The sequence below is a fragment of the Ambystoma mexicanum genome, chromosome 3p (genome assembly GCF_040938575.1).
Source record: "Ambystoma mexicanum isolate Mex_15411 chromosome 3p, UKY_AmexF1_1, whole genome shotgun sequence".
Classification (NCBI taxonomy): domain Eukaryota; kingdom Metazoa; phylum Chordata; class Amphibia; order Caudata; family Ambystomatidae; genus Ambystoma; species Ambystoma mexicanum.
The window spans coordinates 811453935-811479364 of NC_090925.1; the positions used below are offsets into that span (position 1 = coordinate 811453935).

Consider the following 25430-nt stretch of genomic DNA (forward strand, 5'->3'; position numbering starts at 1 on the left):
TCCACTGCAGTGATTCATTCGTCCAGGTCTTTGTCCCCATCTACTTCAATTGGGGACATTTTGTCCGTAGTCCCACGTATTACTTCCTCCAAAATGTTACCATTCATACGTCATAGGATTTTCATCGCAAATTGTGTCACTGATAATTGTGCCTGAATATCTTTGTATTCCTTATCTACCTCTGATGCATTTTTTATAGAGGCTGCAGCTGTTTCCACAGGATGTAGTTTAGGCGGGGCAGATAATCTATTTGTGGTATCATCAGATTCTAGTACTGCTAGGGTCCGATGATTTGTTCCAGACTGTACTTTGCTCCTTCCTTCTCTCATCTTCATTAAGGTCAGTTTCAGGCCCTGTGATTGCTGTTAGGGTGTCTCTCAATGTATAACATAATTCTAGCAATGAGTTATTATTGTCCATGGCTGAAACGGATGGCCCAGTCAGATTGATTGTGTTAAGGTTTGCTCCACCCTCCTTCTGTGTTAGGATCAAGCATTCAGTTTGTGGGCAGTTAACCGGCTGAGTAGCAGGACCCTTAGTGAGTAGCCTGTGATAGTGCCAGCAGAAGATTCTTCCCTCAGTTTAGGGGGGGGGAGCTGGTCACTTGCATGTGGCTTTTGTTTCTCTATGTGCGCGCACGGGAGCTACTGGGGGGCTGATCCTTTATGTATGGAGGGATTTTGCTCAGACTTTTCCTGGCAGCTTTGCTTTGTGTGGAAATTAAACGTGTTTTCTCCCAAGAGGATTTGGTAATGCGTGTACCATTCTAGGGGCACTCCCCCAACTCCCCAGTGGTTTTATCACAGGGAGCTTCTGGTATACAGGAGTTCCACCATCAACTCCTTACCTCGGTGCAATATTCCGCTATGACGTGACTCCTCTCCCCTCAGAACCCGGTGCAACACTGTGAAACACTCATGCTTCACTCTGCATTCGCTCCGCGAAGGTATTAGGGTTTTGAAAACTAGCTTCACCCTTCTCCAGTAGTCAGTTTAAAAAGACTGTGACTGTTCTGCCAATGCCGACACCAACACTGTGAAGCACACACGCTTCACTCCGTGTCAGCTCCGCGAAGGGATTAGGGTTCTGAAAACTGGCTCCACTCTTCTCCAGTAGTCCGTGTCAAAAGACTGATTGTTCTGCCAGCGCTGACACCAACACTCCATACATAGTCCATACATAGTCCATCCAGCCTGATGAGCCTTGAAACCTCTTCTTCACAAACTACAATCTCTGGAACATTGATAGACGCGAAAGCACCCCTGGCAGAATGTGCCCCAAACCTTGACACATTGATCCTACAGACATTTCAAGATGAAGGGGATCCACTTGTTGAGAGACATACTAAGATAGAGCGACTGTCTGATCAGACTAGACCTGAAGGACGCTTAGCTAATGATATCCATGGAGCGAGACTCCAGGAAGTGCCTGCAATTTAAGGGAACACTGGGAAATTCACATGCCTACCATTCAGGCTTTCATTGGCGCACCATTCGGGCTGTCATCGGCGCCCTGGTGCTTCACCAAGTTGATGAAACTGGTCGTAGCGGCCTTGAGAGAGTTGGGAATGAGATTGATCATTTACCTAGACAACATGTTCATCATGTCCCAGGAGGTAGAGAAATCTCTGAATCAGGTGGACAAGGCGATCCAGTTGCTGCAGAGTTTAGGATTTTTGATCAACTGGGAGAAGTCTGAACTGAAGCCGGCACAGAGAATGAAGTTCCTGGGATTTATAGTGGAAACACAGAAGAGTACACTGGAACTGCCCAATCAGAAGGTAAAATGAATAATGAAAGCGACCAGGAGTGCACTAAGCAAGGCGTATCTCCCTCAGAGAGCTGCATGGATCATGGGACTACTCACAGCCTCTATACAAACTATCTTTTCCAGGCCCTTGCACTACAGGAAACTGCAGATATTGACGATCAGGCATCTACAAAAGGACTGGCATATCACCAGATGGTGGAAAAAGATGCAGAAGAAAGGACGGAGCTGAACTGGTGGCTGGAGCACATGGAGGTATGTAATGACAGGGCCATTTTCAGGTAAGCGCTCAACATCATCCTGGAGTCAGACACCAGCAGGTCAGGCTGGGGAGCCAGGTACACTGAGACGATAACAGTGGGCCGTTGGACAGAACACAAGTTGGGCCTACACATAAACTGCCTGGAGTTCCTAGCCGGATTCTTTGCTATCTGTTCCCTGTTAAGGGACCGGGCAGGGTTCTGCATGGTGCTCTGGATGGACAACGTCTCGGAAGTCATACATAAATCATCTATGAGGAACCAGGTCCAGACTGTTGGCAGAAATGGTGAAGGACGGCTGGCACTACTGCCTGTAGTGGAGAAAATATTTGTGACAGCAGAGTGCCTGCTGGTAACTGAGAAGGTGGTGGGCGACAGGAACTCTCGCTACCTGACGGATTCCAGTGATTGCAGGCTGTACAAGTAGATTTTCCTGGAGATGGAAAGAGATGGGCACTTCTCCAGAAAGATCTTTTCACTTTGAGGACCAACACTCAGTTGTCACGGTTCTTCATCTGGAGACTGGATCCAGAAGCAGAGGCAACAGATGCGTTCCTACAATCCAGATGGACCCCATGGTATTATGCGTTACCACCCTTCTTGATGAACTGGAGGGTGCTGAACAAGGTAAGGAGGGAGAACGCCTCTCTTGGTGATTCTGTGGTGGAGATCACAAGCTTGGTTGCCGATCTTGATGGAGTTAGTGGCAGACTATCCACTAGTGTTACCCACCTCTCTACAATCACTGATGAGGACAATGAGGGAGGTGCACCCTTTGGTGATCTCAGGTTCGCTGGAACTTCTAGCCTGTAGTATCTCAGGACTACATGGAGACTGCCTGGAATTTCAGGGGAGCATCCAATACAGCAATAAGCTCCAGCGCAGCCGGGGAGTATGGAATCTACTAAGGTTGCAATGGTACATGTTTGTAGTCTCTCTGAGTCAAACGCGCTCTGGAATGAAACTTAGTAGAGTTTCAAGTACCCCATTGAATAGTGTTCTCCTTCAGTTTGGAGTAAATGTCCAATAGCGAATATGTATGGGCCGACCAACTTAGCAGTTGAAGATGAAAATCAGGGCCCAGTTGCATTAGTTGAGTGTATATGAGGGGAGCTGTGTCTTCCTCACTCTAAACGCAGACCCCACAAAAAATATTTCCCATTATTTCAGTGTTTGTGAAATGTGTAGTGTTTCTGTGCAAAACTGGCCACTGCACATAAGGTTACATGTATGTTTTGGTTGTGTTGCTAACATCAGACTGCCAGAGAATGCTGGACTGGGCAGTGGCATCCTGCCTGAAAGTATGCACTGTAAGTGACTGTGTGAGTCAATACATGTGGAACTTACAAGCATATACATTGTATACCTTATAAAAATAAGAATGTGAGGTTTAGCAATAGCAAATATTTATTTGTGAAAAAGAATTTACAGGCTAAGTTTTAAAATGAATCACATTCCCTTGTGTGTTTCTGCTTCCCTCCCTTGGCAAATGGTATTTGTCTATTCCACATGTAGCAGAGCAATCTGCCTCAGTGTCAGGGAAGGATCAGACTACGACTGGTACTGAAAATCTATAGGTCAGTCTTTGAAAGTTTAATTAATTGCCATCTGCAAGGATGGGATAGCCTAAGTTTTATTATGTTCATGTGCATAAAAGGATGTGGGTAATTATGTTGCTCAAAGGGAGGTCTGCTAATCAGACACCTTTTCCAAAGTGCTGCTTGCCAATATCATAGTTCACACATATGACTTTGCTGGGACAGCCAACAGGTCCCCTCAGCCCCTTGCTCTGTAGTGGCACAGAGCAGGTACAAAAGTCACATGTGTATCATAGACACCTGCTCAGTCACAAAGTTCCTGCAGGCAGAGATGGCTTTTTTAAATCTCTACACCTCTGATCTAAATTGTAATATGTGTATTCTGGTGGCACATATATCTTTAAATGTAAGTCATGCCAAGTTGTGGCATGGTGACTGATAAAAGAACACAATAACACATCCACAGCAATATGGTATCACACAAGTGTCAGCTCATTGAGCAGGGCCAGCTATAACTGGACTCGCCTCCTCCACGGCCTACACAGCCAAACTTATTGCCCTCAGTCGACAATTTCTTACCCCTCAAAATTTTATCACATTAGCAAGAGCTCTCATTATGTCTAAATTAGACTATTGTAACATACTCCTACTAGGCACCACCAAGAAAAATCCAGCCAAACCTCAACTACTGCAAAACAAAGCATTAAGAGCAGCACTGGGCATCAAAAAATGTACCACATATCTCAGTCTAGGAGGGAAGTACACTGGCTGTCCATACAAGCCAGAATGTTACATAAAACACTCACCACCACTCACAAATGCATCATCCAAAACGCCCCCATTTATCTTAACCAATGCTTCAGGAATATAAGGAGAGGCCTCTCCAGCTTCCCCGTAGCAGCGCCCAGAATCTGTAATTCACTTCCCCCCAACATAAGGAATGAGCCTTCCCATATCACATTTTTTAAAAAAATGCAAAAACCTGGCTTTTCAATAAATGCTAACCTTCCTGTACAGAATGTATCGAATAACTGTATACGTATATTATTGAAAACTGACAATGATTGTATGTAACCACAAATGTTTAATTGCTATGTCCTAACACTACTTCCTTGTAACCAGAAAGCACTACTGTAATCTTGTAACCTGTGCCGTGATACCCCAGGGTTTGGGTGTATTATCGAATGCAATAAATAAATAAATGTGAATTGGTATCTGGTGTGACTGTTTCCGCTTCAGCCATGTGGAACAATAGCCATGGTGCAGTCCTTTTAATTCTCCTGCAAGACACCCCCTCTCAAGGCACTGGAGCTTCCGCCAGGTGATGTCCTTGGAACCATACTTCAAATGCAGTCACTGACATGACAAAAGGCTCCATCACGCTAGGGTGCTGATCCCTGAGTCCCTTTGAAGTCAGCAGGCATGGGAAGGGGTGCAGAGTTAGAGTAGCCAGAGAGGGAAAGTAGGCCTGCAGAAGGGTCCCATCATCTTGATTTCTGTTAGGGCTCTCTTCCTTTTTTCTCCCCCTCCTTTACCATGGGCAAGGTAATATGGATGCAATGTCATAAGGTAAAGGGCACTTGTTACAACATCCGGGATGGAACCCATTACAGCATGCTGGCTTTGGAACAATCCCCGATGACATTTTGCCTTTAAAAGGATAGGGGCACCCCCTCATTCTTTGATTCATCTCTGGATTTACACAAGGACAGGAAGGAAACCTCTGTTGGGGATACAGTCTATCTAAAGTCTTCTGGCAGGGTAGAGAAGACCGAAGACAACCACGGCAGAGAGAAGGTCTGTCCCCTAACCATCCCTAGGGTAGAGTGGGGAGACTGCTTTTGGACCAATGCTTCTATACTGACTGCACTGGAACCAGGCTCCTGTTCACTGGAGGTGAAGGGTTGCTTCTAGGTGCAAGCCAAGCTCCCTGAAGTGGGAGTGTAGAAGGACTCACCTTGTTGTAGAGGCCCTGGATCTATACTCCTAGCAACCACAGAACCAAGGAAGTGACCCCTGGCTCTCCCTACATCTCGGTACTGCATTTTTGGCACCTTTGATTCCACCCAAGCTGCTGCACGGGAAGCACCGCAATCCGATCTAAACACCATGCCAAACTGCCTCTGCGCTTCCTAGATTAACTTGATGCCAATTGCAAAGTTCTGCTCTTTCTGTATCTGTGACCCACAGAATCTTCTAGTGTCTGCAACTTGACATGGCCGCCTGGTCACCCGTTTGTCAAGCTCCAAACTGACACCACTGCATGCCAGTCTCCACTTCTCTGCACCGAACGCTGTCGAGTCTTACAGCACTGCAGACCCAACATCGCCGGTTGTCCACAAGCCGATGCAGCTGCTGAGCTGTACTTGGTGCTGCCGCTCCTCAATCCGACAAAGGCCCATTGCCAAATAGACATTGCCATCTAGGTTGCCACCAAAAAGCCAGACTCAATGCCGTTAATCCCCAAAGACAAGAACATAAAGTACTGTAGAGAGTCCCTGTCCTCCGATTCACTTTTGGGACCATAATGACGTTTAAGCCCCAATTTTCTACCTTGTTTTTAATGACATATTCTTTGAACAGTGATATTTTACCATTGTTGTGCCTCAACACCTCTTCTTACCTACTCAGAGTGCTTTTTATCAAATGTCTGTGTTCTCTGTTATATTTTATAGGGGTGGCATTACCTAGTGTTTTCTAATTTTTTTGGTTGAATTTCTAATTGTTTAAATACAAGTCTATATTTTTATTGAACCTTGAGTGTACAGTTTTATTTTGGACCATTGTACTTAAGTTGTTTGAGTTGTTGCTGTTATCAGCTCACACCCCTCCTGAAGAGTATAGCCTGCCCTACGCCCATGTTTTCACAAAAGACGAAGGAGGTACACCTGTCAGGCTGTGCCTGTTTCACCGTAATCATTTTGACCACTAATGATGTTATAGTAGTGTGGGGAAGAGTAGGCAGGTTAGCCACTACTGATCACTGTACTGAAACAGCAGGAGCAGTATTCTCTCATCTCTGGCTGTCTTGATCAATTGGTCACAAAGGTCCAGTAGTTTACCCCACTCAAAACGCTTTGTGTAATTGATATTGATATTTTATTAGTAACGGGCTGGTACACAAGTGTAAGACCAGGAAAGGGAGCCCTCTTGCCCTTGCTTCCCTATGGGCCCTGAAACACCTGCAGCTTGTAGTGAGATTAATTAAGAATATTAAAGACATCACAATAGCAGAGAAAGGAGTTAAGCTGTCAGGTCAGTGTGCAGTCATGATGTCCTGCTATCGACAGAGGAGTGTCATGCCAGTTTTCTCCGTGTGCGTGGTGAATGTGCAGACCTAATAGGCACGTTTCCACTCACGCCAACTTGCATGCAAATGGTACTAGGGAATAGGGGGAATTATTGGTGTACAAATGATATAAAATATTTGGGAATTTTATTTGAAAGCAGTATTCCTTACATGTCCTGAATGAGAGTCGAATAGTAGAACATTTTTGTAAGGTCACCCACAGATGGTCACTGTTATATGTTACATTGTGGGACTGAATATATCGAGCAAAAATTGGCATGATTTGATTGACTTGATTATTTATATTGTACAAATTCTCAAGGGAACCAGGCAGGAACTGCATCTAGGCGCAGATTACAACAGTGTGATGAACAAGAGCCAAAGTAATCATAGAGTGAGAAGAAGTTATTGAAAGAGATATGTCTTCAGCTTCTTTCTAAACAGCACCCAGGACTAGATTTTTCGAAGTTCAGTGGGCAGCGAGTTTCAGACTCGAGGACCGTAGATAGACGAACATCTATCTCTGTGGTGAACAAAATGAGAAGGGGGATTGTTAAAGGTCTTTGAGCCGGAAATCGGATCAAACGGCTAGGTTGATGAAAGTTGATCAGGGAGATGAGGTAACTCAGTGCTAAGCCATGGAGGTATTTAAAGATGAGACAGAGTGTCTTAAGAAGAATTCTCTGATGTACTGGGAGCCAGCTGAGACTTCTGTGACAAGAGGATATTAATGTGGTTCATATGACACTATAGAGGAGTGTGATGGCCGCATTTTGTGCCACTTGGAGACGGTGCATCTGGCCAGCCAGAATCCCTGTAAGAAGGGCATAACAATAGTCTAATTTGGAATTGACCATTGCCCCAACAACAACTGGGAAATCTTTAGCTGCTACAAGGGGGAGAGTGGGCCGCAGTATTTTACATTGATACTAGATTGATTTAACAGTTTCAATGATGGGTAAATTACAGTTCAGATTTGACTACCAGATGCAGCCAATGTTTTTAACTTTGGCAGAGAAGGTGGTAGGTACTTCAAATAAGGCAGGTCAGGGAATACACGAATGTGAGCCTGCCAACAGGTGTTTTGGACCGAGTAGAATGATTCTCATTTTAGAAGGATTTAATTGAAGTCTATTTTCCAGCATGCAGCTTTTTATTTTTTTAGCACAAGCTAATATTCGTTGAATGGCATACGGGGGATTTTTAAGGGTGTTGTCAGTATATGAGTGATAAAATATTTCCACAATTTAATTTAAGTAGAGACCAAATAACCAACAGCGGTGAAAGAGACGACCCCTGTGGGACTCCACAGGGAAGAAGCAGAGAGTCAGAACAATAGGCTCCAATTATAACCGATTGGGTTTTGTTGGAAAGAAAGGAAGTGAACCACTTCAGTGATTCTTCTGATACCCAAGCAATTTTGGCCAGTCTGGAGATGAGAATATCAAAATCAACTGTATCGAAGGCTGCCAATAGATGACCATCATGCTAAGATCACCTTTGCTGGCTGCCATCATCAGACCGCCACAAGAGCAGTTTCAGTGTCATGACATGGCCTGGTACGAAGCCTTGATCAAAGGATGCATTGACGAGCGGGGTGATAAAATCACACAGTGAACTAGCATGTTGTTTGGCAAGACAAGCTGGAATTTGATTGTAGTTATGGTTTGTAGGTTTTAATTTTGAAATTAAAGTACTTATTACTTCAGGAGTGACTGGAGTGAAGGGAAATTTGGATTACGTCGATGTAATACGTGTTGAAAGATCAGTATTTGACACAGGAAGTTGAATATTAGTACATTGAGAGTCAATTTTCAAACAAATCAAATTAACTCTCTCCATGAAAAATCCATTACATTCGTTGGTCAGTTTGAGGGAAGGAGAAAGGGATTGTTACATTCTTTATTATCTCACAGAGTTCTGTGGGTCTGATGTTGGCAGTATCTATCTGGTTCTGTAGAAACATAGATTTTGCTGTTAAAATGCCCTTTTTATATTGATTCAGTGCTAATTTCAGAGCATGACAATCACGAGGGTCCCAAGATTTTAACAAGTCTTTTCCTTCTTTCGAAACCTCTTTTTTGAGGTCCTTTAGTAAGCCAGTGTACCACGTATTCCTCTTGTTTTTGGGTCTAGTGATCGGTTTAAGAGGCTCATTAGTGTCACAAACTTTCAGTAAAGTTGACTGATAAAAGAAGTCACAATTAAGACCTGGATTGAAAGGGGTCAGTCCAGTCGATAGTTGTGTACTTGTAACCGAGTTAAGGTATTTTCTCCTACGTGATAGGACGTTAATGGGCGGGGGGCTTTATGAAAACCTGCACCATATCTCCGAATTGAGAATATTATGACACAGTGATCCGACCATACTACTGACATGATGTTGAGATGGGATATGGTTTTACCTTTATACAATACTAGGTCTAAGCAATGACCGCATTCATGGGAGGCAGAAACCGTAAGCAATAGAAGATGGTGGGACTAGAGAATTTAATTAAACTTGACATAGTCTGGGTCATCAGAGATGTTACACCAGATATTAAATCTCCAATAAATAGTACATTGGTGTAGTGCAATGCTTCTGTGCTGAGAAAAAAACTTGCAATTGTCTGCAAAGACACCAGTAGGGTCAGGAGGTAGACAGCAGAGAACTAATTGATAGGAGTAGTTCAGTGATAGGGATGGATTACACATGAATATTTATGAGGTCTCATCCCAATTCAGGGAGTGCAGATTGGACATTAACAGATAAAACTTAGCAATAATGGCCACCCCTCTGGGTTTCACGGTTGAGACACTTAATTTGGTAGCTATTAGGTACCAAAAGATGAAAGTGAGCAACAGAACTGGTAGTAAACGAGGTTTCAGTAACAAAGAGTAGATCCAGTTTTGGGACTCAATGAGGTCGTTGAGTGCTGCTGTATTCTTAACAGCTGATCTAGCAATAATTAAGGCAGCACATAAAGAAGGTCTTTGATTAGCCTTAGCGTTTATAGACTGCTTGGTGTGCCTAGTTGTGTGGATACCATGGAGTCTAATGTTATGGAGGACATGTAACGTAAAGGACCCATTTTCATTATTTAGGTTCAGGAGCTTATTTTTGCACACTGTGTTGAATCTGGTGATGTCATCACTCCTTCCCCTGACGCAGCCTCTGCTCATGTGGCCAGGGGACGGCAGCCGCTGCCTGATCCTGACCATGGGGGCAGCTATGTGAAGAAGGACCGCATTTGGGGAGGCACGCCTCAGGGAGGATGACACAACATCATTGGAGAAAGTCGCATACCCCCATTCCCTTTTAGGGATGTCCCCTCCCTTCCTTATGCCTTCCACATGCCTTGATGGCATATTGTAACACTCTCCCTCAACCACTTGCCAAGTCTACCGTAAGTATTCCTCAACATCACATAAGAAACAGTATGACAACAACTGACACTAGGAAGAGGCAAGGAGCAATGATGATTACTCCTAATGAGAACCACTGTCAGTGATCTAGTTACTGGGGAAATTTGATTGGCCCGACATGGTTTAAAGCCATGCCGGGAAGAGAAGCATGGAGTTCTCCAGCTGAGGGCAGAGCGAGGTTCCGCCAGTGACAGACAAGTCCAGGCCGCTACGCGAAGCGAGAGGGCAGTCTGGTCAGTGACACGCTCAGGGAGGCTCTGCAGAAACAGGACGAAGCGATAGGAAGCAAGGCATGTTTCCCGACTGCTGCAGAGGCTGGAGAGATGACCGAACCCTGAACGTCTACCGGAGATGCCGGCAAGTGCAGAGAGACTCAGGAATGCTGAGAATCCACAAGAAGAATACCAGTGAACCCAGGGAAAGGGTTGGGATGCCAAAGCACTCAAGTGAGATAACAAAGGCCCTAGACAGCGGGACTGGGGTCTGGGACCCTCAGTACGAACTTGGGGAAGACCAAGAATGGAAACCAGAGGGACATTGTATGCTGAAACCTGATAGAAGAATACATTTTTTTAGATCTTGAGGAACTTTTTTTGTAAACATATCTTGTGTTTGTACCTGCGCGATTTGTATTATTTATTCTTTGTAATTGTCGCACTTTCTTTGTGTATTTGTAGTTCTTTCTATGTTAGCTAATTGTTTGTCGCATGGGTGAAGGCCACGACGGAGACAATGAGTCCTTCAACTCCGTCTGTAAATAGTATGAGAAGTAAGCTTGTGCCCGCACCTTCCTGCGCCAAGATAGATCAGTAACAACAATGAAACAGCCATTGTTTCTCAAGTGCAATTTTAATTAGTTTAGTTCCTAGGTTCAATCCCACCTCAAAATTCCAGTGCTGAGGCTCCAAAGCATTGGGTTCCTGAGGAGCCTCAGCACTGGAATTTTTGAATGGGATTGAACACAGGAATTGTTTGGCCACTGGACAAGATAAACATTGTACCTTTAAGGGCAAACCTCAGCATCATATAAAGGACTAGCCTGGATTTGAAAAAGGTGCAGTATATACGCAGAAACACGTGTCATCCACAAGGGGCTAAGAAACAGAACAAACTAAACTAATTAAAATTGCACTTGAGAAACAACGGCTGTTTCATTGTTGTTACTGATCTATCTTGGCGCAGGAAGGTGCAGGCACAAGCTTACCTCTCATGATATAAGAATATGCTACGTGTTTCAAAGTAACTGCATACAAGTCCTGGCAGGAGAGTATACCAGGCAAATCCAAGTGCAAGAAAGTAAGTGAAAGAGGCTGCATCCAACACCTGGCTGGGGCGTACACCAGGAAAAGTCAAGTGTGTGTAATAAACTACAATATTGAGAATCTCTAGGAAGATCCTTACCCTTGAGATTTGGAATTGTTGTAAATGTGGAAAAGAGCCTGACAGGGGTGTATACCAGGTGACCTGTGAGTCTGGGACCCACACCAAAAATATTATACAATGAAAAGAGAATCCCAAAGAGTTCACATGCCCTTAGGATTTTGAACTGTCTTTAATGTGAAGAGAATTCTGGGGAAGGGAGTAATTTCCCCAGGAGTGAATTGCCATACCAAAAGCAGTGTGTTATCCTCCTAGGCTACAACGAACTTGGTTATAGCAGTTTTTTTGGTCAAAGTGGGCCACATTTTTGGGCCTGTTAGGTTAATTCACTATACGACTAGTAGTTTTAAACAGTTACATATTCTTTCAAATGCACAATTTGCATCACAGTTTACTACCCAAAGAGTTTTGTTACAAAAGGAATGAATTGCCATTTACAACTGTGCGCCCCTTTTTCATTGGTGCCCGAGCCAATTTTATGCTCCAGTACTACCCTGCAAGAGGGATTGTCTTTGCTCTCATCTTACCAGTTCTACCCACTGTTACTGGATTTTTGTGAACCCTCCGTTGGTTCTATGTCCCTTCCAAAGTCGAGTTTTGCCTCCTGCTAATGGAAAGCAGGGATATTTGTGGTAGGTTGTTTTCCCTCCTCGTGCCCACTAACACCATATGCTACTGGGTAGCATTGATGTCAGGTGCGGCTGATTTTGCAGTCATCTGAGGAGCGGGAGCCTTTTCCCAGCCTTTAATTTTGAGTAGTAGAAACCTTGCTCTACTCAACTGTTATTGGCCGGCAGCGACTGGGGGTAGATAATGTCTTCTGCTTTTGCCCATCGTATATCATACAAAAATGTTGAATTCCATCACTGCGAATGCAAATACAACGCATCAAAAACAACACATTTCAATGTAAATATATATGGGGGTTGGGTTGGGGTTCTCAATAAACTGGGGGAATGCGGGGGGGGGCTGCGTGGGTCTCCCCCCACATTTTTTTCAATTGAAATTCGTAGTAAAACATTTGTTGTAATCGCATTTACAGTAACGGATGGGATATGTTCACATAGATCCGCCCAGCTTGTGCACCTGTCGTTCTGTAGCAGTGATAAAAGATTGAGAGATAGCAAATTAAATCATGGCATGATATGTGTGTGGTTTCCTTACCTGGCAAGAGTCCTTTCCACCTGTGCTGTATCCTGCACATATCATGTCATAAAGAAGACTGTTGTATGACTTCTTGCATTGCGACCAGCTAACAATAGACACCATCACCTCCTGGAGATACGAGGGGTAAGGAAGAGTTGCTGCAGAAAAGGAAAGAAAAAACAGATTGCTTGATTTAGGATTTCGTTGGAGTCCTACTTGACATTTTTGGTGTTCCACTTTTCCCGCACTACCAAGTTCCTGAGTTTAAAAAGTGAAACTCGCTATGAAAACACCTGTTTTTTGTGGAGGAAATTTCCTGCACACAAAACCATTAGCACATGCGATATTACTACATGCTATAGTTACTGCATGCAGTAATAGGCAATCCCCAAATGAGTCCAATAGGACTAAAAATTGGGGAATGAATGAAGGGTCTGCATCACTCTAAATCATGCAAACACTTCCGGGAGGTAGCAAGCGGTAACAGTATTTGGGCTGAAATAGCGCCAAACTTTAAATGAGGCCCTAAATCAGACATGCCATCTGTTGCAAAAAAGTACAATCTAATATATCCCATGCCTTTTCCTGAAATTAATCAACAAATATATCGACAATGGGATAATTCCAAAACCTCGAAATGTCTTTCTTTATTACAATATAAAGTTTCTCGCAGCCTCATCGCTGTGTGCTGGCCTTGGGATATATTAGACTGTACCTTGTGTTTTTACCAGCACCTGGTTGTGTGTTGGTTTCTTCCCAGGCATGGCAGCTATTTCTGTTTAGCACAGAGGAATCTAACAACTTTAGTAAGGGTGCAGCCTACTTTTGTCTGACAACCCTTTTATGCTCCCTGTTGCAAAAATACACATATAATGGAAATGTATTATCCTTTAGCATTTTTATTTTTGCATTGTTAAAATGTCATGTTAAGGGCATTTCCGAATGCTTGATGATGGCTATTGTGGTTGCATAGATGTGGTACTGGGGATGGGAAAGGATGGGGAACAGGCATCATAACACCTTGAGCGTGGGTTGGGTAACGGAATAATGCTAAGGCCCAGTGGCTTCCGAAGTGCAGATTCTAGTGAAACTTGTTCGCTAAAGGATTGCCCATGAGTTTTCAGGAGTGTCCTGGATGTCATTGTGCCATGAGGCAGAGCCACGTTGGACTTCAGTCCTGTGTCATCAAATGCAGGGTTGGGTCAACGATAGTCAAGTGGGCACGATTCTAGAAGCTCCTCACAGGTAGCCCTTTTATTGGAGAATTGGAAGACTTCTAGGCTATGTGTTTGACTATAGTTCAGGATAACATTTTGATCCACTCCAGAGGGATCCATGAAGCTCTCCTCAAATCTTGTGTGTTGTGGTAAATCAGACTCGGTAGATGGACAAAAGGTCATGTTTGTAACATGAACTTTATTACACCAAAAGAAATAGGGCCTATCTCATCCCAAACATCTAAGGTCTTATTTGCCCTATCACAAAAGAAAATAACAAAAAGGGTGCTCGACAGGAAGTCTTACAACAAAATTCAGTCCTCCGTCCAATCCAAATCTACCACTAATGGAAAAGATGAACGTACATTTAACCAGCAAGGTCTGCAAGGTATTTTCTCTCCCCTTTAAATGTGGTGACTGGTTTCTGACCCCCACCCTAAATACCTCTCTGGCGTTTCAAAGACCACATGCCTGATCATACAGTACACAAAAATCTGTTTACTCTTCGTATTTTTCTGGTTTTGGTTGGCTACTGACGCCACCCAAGTGTCTCTATAGCTTCTTACAGGCCAGGTAGGGTTTGCATGCTTCTCTCTTCATCTGGGGTTACTAATTCTCTCACCCGCCTCGGGATATTTTTTGTTTCTCCCCCTCTTGGGAAATCACTTCTCACATTCCACTTTGGAACCTTACTTCTTATGGCCCTCCCTGGAGTTCTATTTCTTGTACCCCACTTTGGGAAATTGTTACACTCACCCCATTATGGGGGTTCCTGGTTTCTCACCCGCCTTGGAATTTCCTCTCTTCCAGCCCGGCTTGGGGTACCTCATCTCCCACCCGGTCTTTGGGTCTCTTGTTTCTGTCTCTCAGCCCCTCCTGGGCTTTGGCGGGTCTCTTCTCCATCCTCTCTGCAGCAACTGTGTACCTGGTTTGCTGTAGCAGTATTCCTTGGGAGGGGCAGTCTCCTCGCCTGGCAAGGCACCATCGTCTGAACTCCCGCTAGATTCTCTGCTTCGTTTCTCTGGTGTAGCATCTCTCGGCCAATCTTTGACAGTTCGTTGGAGATGGGAACAGCAGGCGCCGGTTTCCCATTTCTGGCATGGTCGGGGCTTCTCCTCTCCTACGGCAGAGAGTTTCCTGCTGTGCGCTGCATCAGAGAGAGCAGCGTTCTGCAGGCTTTGCGGATTGGCAGCGTAGCGTGCCTCCTCTGTCGGGCAGCCTTGAGTCTTCACCTCCCACAAGGTCATCTCATCTGGAGGCTGACTCCACAGGATGTGCAGCGCCTGCGACTGGTTCCACGTGACTTCCTTCACCAGTGATTGACTATGCAGGACTCCCTCTGTGGATGGCCCGACAGGAGTTTCTGTCTCTTCGTTGTTGTTGGTCCAGCTGCTTTACAATTCAGGCTGAACCGAGATTGGACAGCCTGTTGATTCTCCTGTTCACGTAACGCTGGGATTGTTTAAGGGTCAGAAACCATACCAGCCATGTCAAAAGGGCTGTGAACATCATTGCCCTGCTCAATCCCCATATAACCAACGAACAAATGGAAATACAGGAGGGAGGATGAGTAAAAACGTTACCTGGGGATTCCTTGTCCTAAGGGAGAGTTGCCCCATTGGGATCCCGCTTGCCCCGTCCCCTAGGGGGCTTTAAGTGTAGCCGGCTAACTTTCCTAGTCCCAAAGTGGGTGTCTCCCACTTGGGGAGAAGGGACGAATTCCCTGGATTCCTCACAGCATGCTCTAGCAGGATGATGTGGTACAGCGTATCATAGGCTGCCATCTTGTTAGTATCAATGTGGATGTTGGTCATCGTCTTTGGTGATGAAGCAATCCTTTATTGTCAGTTATTGTGTTTTTTTAACTCAAGGAGGCACAATGCCTGACTGAGTTTGAAGCAAGTTATCTTCTTGTGCATATTACTAGAGTGTGTTTGTATCCTCAATATCTAAAATCTTGTTAATGAATGTAAGTTTTAGAAAAGGAAGTGGCAAAAAAGTTAAGGGGCACAGTGTGTTTATTTTCTCCAAGAAGGGATATTAAAATGCTCTGTGTTTCATTGGTTGAAGAGTTGAACCCTGCGGCTGGCATGCATGCAGTAGCTCAATGATGTCAAAGGTAAGCTCTGTGAATTTCTTCTTTTAGGCATTTTGTAATCGTTTATTTAGTTTTTTTGTGACATGATGATTGAAGGGTTTTATGTAATTTACAGATTTATGCCATTTTTCCGCCTTGGGTGGGGTGGTGTGGGCTGAATTATAAAGGACTGGAGTGCAGAACTCAGATGGCTGAGGGTGGGGGGGATAATTCATTGAGGTTGGGTACAGCATAAAACATTTAATCCCAACGCCAGAAAGAGTGCAGGCTTTATAATCACTCATTCCCCAGTTCACAACAGGTCTGATTCTAACAGTCAAAAAACAGGACAATGGGCCTCATTACGAGTTTGGCAGCAGCTGTGCTGGTTAATCCGGCACGGCTGCCGCCAAACTCATGAAATTACCGGCACATGGCAGTGGGGACGTACGGGGGCATTACGACCCCGGCGGATCCGGTCTGTCCCCATTGCTGGCTGCCGGTATTCATTACTCCCCATTCCCATTCGAGCCCCATAGGGCTCAATGGGAATGGGGAGGTTGGATGCGCCGGCACCATTCATGAATGGTGCCGGTGCATCCGACCAGTTGTAGTCAGACCTGGCAGGCAGAAAGGCACCCGCAAGCACAACTTGTAGTTTGCTGGTCCGATAGTAACGGCGCTGGTAGCATACCGGCACTGTTACTACTGGACCGACAAACCTATAATGAGGCCCAATGAGAGAGTGGTAATCTCCAAGCCCGACACCTCCGAACAACTCAGCTTCTCTCACCACCAAGCCTCAATCCTCTGAGCCATTCGCTGCCAGCTGAACTGCCCATCGCATGCCACTAATCTGTCGAAGACCTGCGACCGCCCGCCCTCTCTTCCCGGTCCCGAACCACCCGTGACCTAAGCACCCACCAACATTATCCCTCTCCTTAACCACCTCTGTCCTTCCAATTACACTGTCCGAACATTTCCCCGCCACCTTCACCAACGTACCAGCATTTCCGAGCACCCCAGCCCTGCCAACACTGGCCGGAAAAACACTGCCCAACTACTTGCCACAAAGTCACCTGCCTCCTTTTCAATGCCTGCTCCGTGGTCAAAAACAGACACAGCATCTATGATCTCAGAGAATCCCAATCTTATCTTCATCACGGAAACCTGGCCTTCGGACGACCTTAACTCTATCGGTCACAAAGCATTTCCACCAGACTACTCACTCATCACCTACCAGAGACCTTCTAGAGAAGGCGGAATAGTCTTGCTCCACAAACCACACATCTCTAACACCTCCACTGAAACACAACCCAGCACAGCTAATTGCGAATCCTTCCTAGTCAAACTCTATTGCTTGGCTACTCTCTCACACAGCTTCCTGCTCGTCTACAGGCCTCCTGGATACGGCAGACACTTCGCCAACAGCCTATGCGACTCACTAGTGGCCACTTCAGTTAAACAGCCTGCACTAACCCTCTGGGGGGACTTCAATATCTGGTTTGATGTGCCCAACAACTCCATAACTTTACCCCTGATCGACAGCCTAGTGGCACTCATCACAGGACCCACGCAGACTGCTGGCCACACCCTTGATGCCATGGATGTGCTCCGCTCAGAGGGGCGTGATCAAATTTGACCGTGCAGTGGTTGTTGTTTGGGGCTGCCTCAGAAGCAGCTTTTTTTCCAAGATTAGTGGGAGCCTTGCGTGGAGCTCAGCAAGAGACTGCCATCTTGGTCGAGCTCTATAGCACCACCCCACCCATCCTGGCATTTTAATAAAGGTTTTCAAAACTTTTACATCTGTTGTCTGGGTCATCTCTCGATACCATGCCTGTCTCACAGATGTCAAGAGTTTTAGATGCACTATGCATATGTATATGTGGAGTAAAGTTCTGATTAAGAGGTTCAACCAAAGTAGGTTTCAAGCTCTGACAATGAAAGCGTTCTGATGCATGACAATAGGTCATTAGAAATTCTGGGATTAGGGATTCTTTTTCACATGTAAGGGAAGAATAGAGTGCCCCTCCTGTAAGAGCCATCACCTCCCGCCGACAGCCATCTCCACCCATGTGCTCCACCCTCAGAATACCACCCCAGGGTCAGGCTGCCTTTCCCTGGCCACATGGGAGGAGACTTTAGGCAGCGGATTAGTGATGAATCTGCAGGAGTCATCACATAAAGCAGTGAGGTGGTAGCAGGAGATCAGATTAAGAAACACCATTTTAGTGAAAAGCTTAAGAGAACAGAGGAAGTTTCCCAATTAAGAAGACCATGACAGAGGCATGAGGAGAGTAGCCAGAAACATGAGTTGGGCATCAGAGAGGCCTTCCACAGACCACGGCTAGAAGAGACTCCCTCCAACCTAGGCAACCATCCAGAGACTAGCAGGGGGATCTTTGAACATATGCTTGATGACATCAAGCCTCATTCCTGTAGTCACACAGACGTGGACGTCAGCAGCAGGCATCCCATGGAAAAGAACTCTACCAAAAAGGTGTAAAAGCAGACTACAATGACTTTCAGACACTTGAAAAGAAGTGAAATGAAACTGGCAGAAAACCCCTTAAAGGACTGCCAGCGTGTGGGGTAATTCTAAGTCTGCTGAAAGCCCACACACTTCTTTTAGGTTTTTCTCTTGTTGAATTTCCAAGGTTTGCCATTGCTTTGAATATTGCTGCACTCTGAAGTTAGCCATTTTGTCTGCCACTGCTTTAAAACGTGCTGCGCTCTGAAGTTAGCCATTGTTTTGAATCCAGGTGATCTCTGAAAATTGCCACTGCTCCAAAATTTGCTCTGCCCTGACATTTGCCATTGTGTCTGCCACTGCTCTAAAAATTACTGCGCTCTGAAGTTAGGCAATGGGGGTCATTACAAGTTTGGTGGTATCCTGCCGGCATTACCAGAGGGATGCCACCAAACGGACTTACCATTACTGGCACTTGGTCTGCCAGAATTTCTGGCAGATTCTGTGTGTCAGTAAATTAAGTAATTCAACATTACATGCAGTCCAATAGGACTCCATGGAGGGGATTGACGGAATTACTGACACCAGAATTACTGGTGCTGGTAATTCTTGCATTATTTTGCCAGTGGGGGCATTATTTTGGCTGGAGGTACATCTGTGCCCCCACTGGCAAACTTGTTTCTTTGCTAATGTGGTAAAAGTGCGGCTGCGGAATTACCAGAAGTTTTACCAGCACTTTTACTGCACCAGCAAAATTGTAATGAGGCCCATTGGGTTAAATCCAGATGCCTGCTGAAGTTTGCCATTGCTTTAAAACATGCTGCACCCTGAACTTAGCAATTGTGTTAAATCCAGTTGATCTCTGAAGCTAGCCACTGCTTAAATCTCACTGTGCTTTCAAGTTAGCCATTGAACCTCATTGCAACTTTTCTGCTCAAAGGCCGGTATTACCATCTCCGGCAGGGGTAATACTGGCAAATTGCAGGCCCTATGGTGCGTGCACACCCCCATGACAGAAACGGTAATACTGGCACGCCTGTATTACCGGCAGAAATGTGCTGGTAATAACGATACCGGCACCCAAACTGCCAGAATTACTGGCGCCGGAATTACCAGCACCGGATTTAGCATCACTGCCAGAACGGGAAGCTCACTGGTGGCCATTTTGTAAACAATCCACTTTGAAACTCCTAGCTACACATAGGAGGGAATCTGCTGCCAAAGGAGGAGGGACTGTGGCACCCCTAAAGCTCATGCCCTGGGACGAGAGGTGCAACTCCATCATGCACATAGACGGTCATAGAGGTGGTTGGGACAGCAGAGGCAGGAGAATGGACCCAAGGTGATGGTGTTAAGTACAACAAACCCCATATAAATGCAAACGTTGAGTCCAAATACATGCATCTCCAGGCAGAGAAACACTGAATGGGCAAAAGAACAGGTCCAACATGTGTCAGTGACAGCCAATTGTCCGATCACACACACATGCAATGGGATGCAGGGAGACGCAGCCATGTACAAGCCCGGTTGCCAAAATATACAGCCCCACACATGGACAAATGATGTACGCCCATGTGTGCCAAGAGAGGACAGGAATCATAGGCCCACTGAACACACAACAACATGCCACCTTGGCAGACCAACAGTCAATGTGCACTTCCACCATCCACACATAGAAGCACTTATCGGAGCAATCAGACCAAAGAAGCTGCATGACAAGAGCAGGACACACACAATGTAGAATGAGTGCAGAAGCCCTACAGGATGTTTGGGGAAATGCGAGGGGGATGTTTGGGGAGATGGAAGGGGCATTTACGGAGGGGGTGATGGGTGTTTGTGGAGGGGTATTTGGGGTGAGGGTGTAGGGCTTGTGTGCATTTACATTGTTAGTTAATACATAGTTGTCACCTGCATCACTGACTGCACATTCCTTTTTTCAAAACAAGTGCTTACTGTGATGGTGCATGATGACTACAAAGGTGCATGATGACTACAAAACTGCAAGGGGTGTACAGAGTGGAGAGGATGCTCAAAATCATTCTCTATCAGTTCTCTATCAGTTCTTGGAAGGCCATGCACCCATCTCTGGCCTCTAAGCGCACGTGCATGGGCCCGGCTGGCGCTGCATCATCATCCTCTGGTTTTGGAATGTCCAGATCTGGGGCAGGGGTATGTTGCGCCTGACGCAGATGTGGTGCAACATTGGACAGACCAAGACTATCTGCCCCACCTTCTCTAGCCTGTACATGAGTGCACCCCCAGAACTGCTTCTGGTTCCTGTAGACCTCCTATGAGGCATGGGGGCCATAAGCTCAACCTGCGTGAAGGCCAATTCCACCACATTGGGAATGACTGCAATTGCATAGAAGCAGACCTTGGTGGCATTGAACTGTGTCTGTGTGGTGGGGAGGGTGATGTGCTGACCCACATGGTGCAGGAGGGCTTCCATCACCTTCATCGGCACGCTGGGGAAGGCAATCTGCGAAATGCTGTGCAGTTGGCTCACAGAGTGCTGAAACGTGCTACTGGGGAGGAAGTGCAGGAAGTGCAGGACCAACACCAGCTTTAGCAGTGGTGGCACGGTTGACCTGATGGCAATCCGGCTCTCAATGTCCTCCTGATGTGGGGCAGGAGGTCAAGTATGGTCTCCCCGTTTAGGCGGTCCAGGGTTAGTAACTGCCTGTCAGTGAGAGTCCAGGGGGTGGCCCTTGAATGAGGGATCACTGCACACCTCCACCTCTCCACCTGCATTCCCATCATCATCAACATCCTCCTCCTCCTTCTCTCCCTGGCCTCCTGTTGTCTCTGCTGGTCCTCCAGCCCCTGCAGCTGTATATTGGCATGTAGCATCTCCATCTCCATGTTTGCAGCAATGGGTGGCAGCATGGTTGTGTTGGGAAGTGTTTTGGAGTGGAGTAAATGTGGCCCTTTTGCATTTTTCCTATGTGCATAGGGTGCACCTGGGCGGATTGGGTGGACCTGTGGTCTTATTTCCTTTACCTGTGTCCATTTACTGGCTGTTCTAAGGTGTTTTTTTATCTCTGCCTTGGTATTACCAGCAAATCCAATCTCATGATATGCCGGTAATACCATTGTGCCAGTAATACTGGCACAGGTTTCCAATGTTGCCGGTATGTTCATTAACAGCATTAACGCACTGGTAATTCTGGACAAGGTGATATCGGCACTGTTAATTCTGGCAACTGTGTTCTGGCAAACACATAATTTGCAGGATTGATAAAAGAGCTGGTAAACAGTATTATCAGCACTTTTACCATGTACTGGCAAAGTTGTAATGAGGGCCATTTTGTTCTTGAACCCAGGTTATATTGGAAGTTTGCCACTGCTTTAAATCCTGCTGTGCTCTGACGTAAACCATTGTGTTGAATCCAGCTGCCCTCTGAAGCTTGCCACTGCTTTAAAATACTCTGCGTTGTGAAGTTAGCCATTGTGTTGAATTCAGGCACCCTCTGAAGTTTGCCACAGCTTCAAATCTTGCTGTGCTCTGAAGTAAACCATTGTGTGTGCCACTGCTTTGACACTTATTTATTTATTTATTTTTATTTTGTATATTTGTTACACGCCCAGACCCTCAGGTGTCACGGCGAGGTTATAAGATAGCTTAGGAATTAGTCACAATCAAACATTACAGAGGGTGCAATACAAGATATAGGTTACAACATATTCACAAAAATATACAGTGGCCTAAGTATTTACAACAGTGTCCGATGGAGGGGTCCTATCTTAGGGTGCTAATATTGGTTGAATAACCAGGTTTTTAGCTGTTTCTTAAAGAGCTTGAAGGAGGATGCTGTTTTGATGGTGATGGGTAGGGTGTTCCAGTGTTTGGGGGCTAAAGTGGTGAAGCTGCTGCCCCCTGCTCCAGTGGTTTTGAATCGAGGGGGGTCCAGGAGGAGTTTGTCGTTGGATCTCAGTAATGTTATGTTAGTTTTAGGATGCAGAGTGTTATTGAGGTAGGTAGGTCCTTTTTTAGTAATGCATTTGTGGGTGATGCATAGTGTTTTGAAAATGATGCAGGCTTTGATAGGGAGCCAGTGGGCATCTTTCCTGGTCTTGGATATATGGTCTGATTTTTTTATGCCTAGTGCTGCCCTCAGGACTTTGTTTTGCAAAAGTTGCATTTTGGCTAGGTTAGTGTTGGATGTGCCCAGTAGTAATACATTGCAGTAGTCCAATTTCGATAGGACCAGTGCTCTGGCCAGGGTGAGGCAGTTTGCTGGGGTCAGAAATTGTCGGCTGAGTGCGATTAATTTGGAAGTGTAGGCCGTGGAGGAGGAAAGTGCATTGATCTGTTTGGTCATGGTCAGGCTAGCATCGAAGTACACTCCCAGTGTTTTTACTTGTTTTGACATAGGGATATTGGTGCCGTCGATGTTGATAGTTGAATATTCTGGCTGAAGGGTTGCTAACTTGGCTGGAGCTCCTACGATGAGGACTTCCGTCTTCTCATCGTTAAGACATAGGCTGTTCAAAGCCATCCAGTTTTGTATGATGACGTAAATTTTATTGATAGCTAAAGTGTCCTGGTCATAGTTGCCTGTAAGAGGTATGAGGATCTGGGTGTCATCCGCAAAATTAGTGTAAATGACACCCATATCGTCAAGTGCTGAGAACAGGAGCTTGGTATATGCGTTATACAGCGTGGGAGAAAGGCAAGAGCCTTGGGGCACTCCTATGGGGACTGGGATGGGGTTGGCTGCTTCTTTGCCTATGGACACTCTGGAGGTGCGGTCAGTTAAGAAAGATTTCACCCAAGCAGTGGCAGCCCCAGAGAAGTTGAATTCACGGGCAAGTGAGTTGCAAAGTTTGTCGTGGTCCACCAGGTCGAACGCTGCTGAGAGGTCCAACAACAGGAGAATGCAAAGTTTCCCTGAGTCTCTAATGGCATCCATCTGGATTTTGAGGTCCAAGAGTGCTGTTTCAGTGCTGTGGTTGGGCCTGAAGCCTGATTGTCTGGTGCCGAGGAGCTGGTTAGATTCTAAATGGGTTTGAATTTGGTTGTAGGCTTGTTTGTCGATGATTTTGAGTAAGAATGGGACCGTGGTTATGGGGCGATAGTTAGTTGGAATGGTGGGGTCTAGATTTGATTTTTTTAGAAGTGGTGTAACCCAAGCTTCTTTGATGCAAGTCGGAACTGTATTGGAGTTGAATGAGGCATTGACAAATTTGGTGATGAGGGGGGTCAGGGTGGGTGCACAGGCTTTGACTAGTTTGGCTAGGACAGTATCTCCTTTGCAGTTGGATGCTTTTAGTTTGGAGATAGTATCGAGTACGAGATTGTGGGTGACTGGTGTGAATTGGAAGGGGGGGTTGGAGTTGTCACTGGAAAGGGCACAGGGGTTGGGGAAGGGGGGTTTTTTTGTAGCAAGAGCATCTTGGATGGTGGTACACCATTCTTTGCTTGTGTTTGTGGATGTGACGGTAGGAAGTGGATTTTCAAGTTCTCTAAGGATAGAGAAGAGCTCTTTGGAGTCGGAAGCTGCATTACTAATGCGGGCATTATAGGCGTTAGCTTTGTGAGAGATGATAGCTGATTTGTAGAGAGTATTAGCGTCTTTGAATGCTTTGGCTGAGTCCGGGGAGGGGTGTTTATTATGGGCATGCTCAAGAGAGCGTTTTTTCCTTCTAAGGGCGATTAGTTCCTCGTTGAACCAGAAGTTGGATTTTTTGTTGAGGCGCCTTAGTTTGGAGGTTACAGGTGCTATGGTGTTAATCGCTGTGGAGAGGCATTTATGGTAGTACTCAGCGAGAGTAGTTGGGTCATTGCTGAGGATTGATTTGGCATCTAGCAATTTGTTCAAGGTGGGGTCGAAGTTCTGAGCTGTGAGCTTTTTGGAGTTTCTACTTTCGATGATATCCATAGGTATGTTCTTGGGTGTGCAAGGGTCGTCACTAGTGATAGTAAATTCTATACAGAAGTGGTCTGTCCAATTCAGTGCGGTAATCGGGCTTAAGGTGATGTTGGTGTTGAGGGTGAGGATCCAATCAAGGGTTCTGCCCTTGGTATGGGTGGGGACATTGACATGTTGGCGGAAGTTCATGTCATTTAGTGCCAGGATGAGGGCGGTTGCTTTGGTGTCTTGGTTGTCATTAAAACCTAGATTCAAGTCACCGATGATGATACATTTCGTTTTGGGTTTGAGGAGGGGTGCCAGTATTAGTGGGATGTCTGTTTCTGGGTGGCTGTTTGTGCTAGGTGCTCTATAGATGACCACTATGTTAATTGTGGTGTTTTCATTCAATGAGAGTTTGGCGAGTAGTAGTTCGTACCCTGAGATTATTTCAATGGAACTTGATCTGAGTTTGATAGTGTTTTTTGCAATGATGGCCACACCACCTCCTGGAGTGATGGTTCTATCAGATCTGAGAATGGTGTAGTCTGGTGGAATAGCTAATGCTAGCAGAGGGCCTGATGCTTGGTGTAGCCAAGTTTCTGTGATTACTAACATGTCAAGGTCAAGTTCGATGATGAGGTCATGAATATCAATGGCGTGGGCTCCAAGGGAGCGGGCATTGATGAGAGCATTTTTGAGACTAATGGGAGGGTTGGGCTCCTTAGTGGGAGTATTTATGGTTGGTGGGCCACTTAGTGGGGTAGTTTTAGTTGCTCTAGGCTGGGTGTGTTTGTCGTTTGTTGTGTGGGCCGTGGGTTTGGGTGATCTGGGAGGCTGGGTCATGGTAGTAGGGTTGCGGTGTGGTGGCCTTGTGCGAGCTCTTAAACGGGGTATTCTCTCGTCTCCTAGGATAGGGTGTGTTTTACTATTGCTTGAGGGGTTGAGGTGTGCATGTGGATCATCAGTGATGGTCGAGGTGGGGTGGTGTTCCTTACTGGTTGCGTGGGAGTCCTTGAGCCTGGAGAA

General features: G+C 45.7%; 1 protein-coding gene across 1 annotated transcript in view; it reads right to left on the reverse strand.

Moving 5' to 3' along the window:
* LOC138580921 (serine protease 33-like) overlaps nt 1-25430 on the reverse strand; it is a 187660-nt gene that overhangs the window by 20896 nt on the left and 141334 nt on the right. The window contains exon 5 of the mRNA XM_069651853.1: nt 12804-12943. Within this exon, the coding sequence (XP_069507954.1) occupies nt 12804-12943 (140 nt within the window). The remainder of the gene's footprint in view (nt 1-12803; nt 12944-25430) is intronic.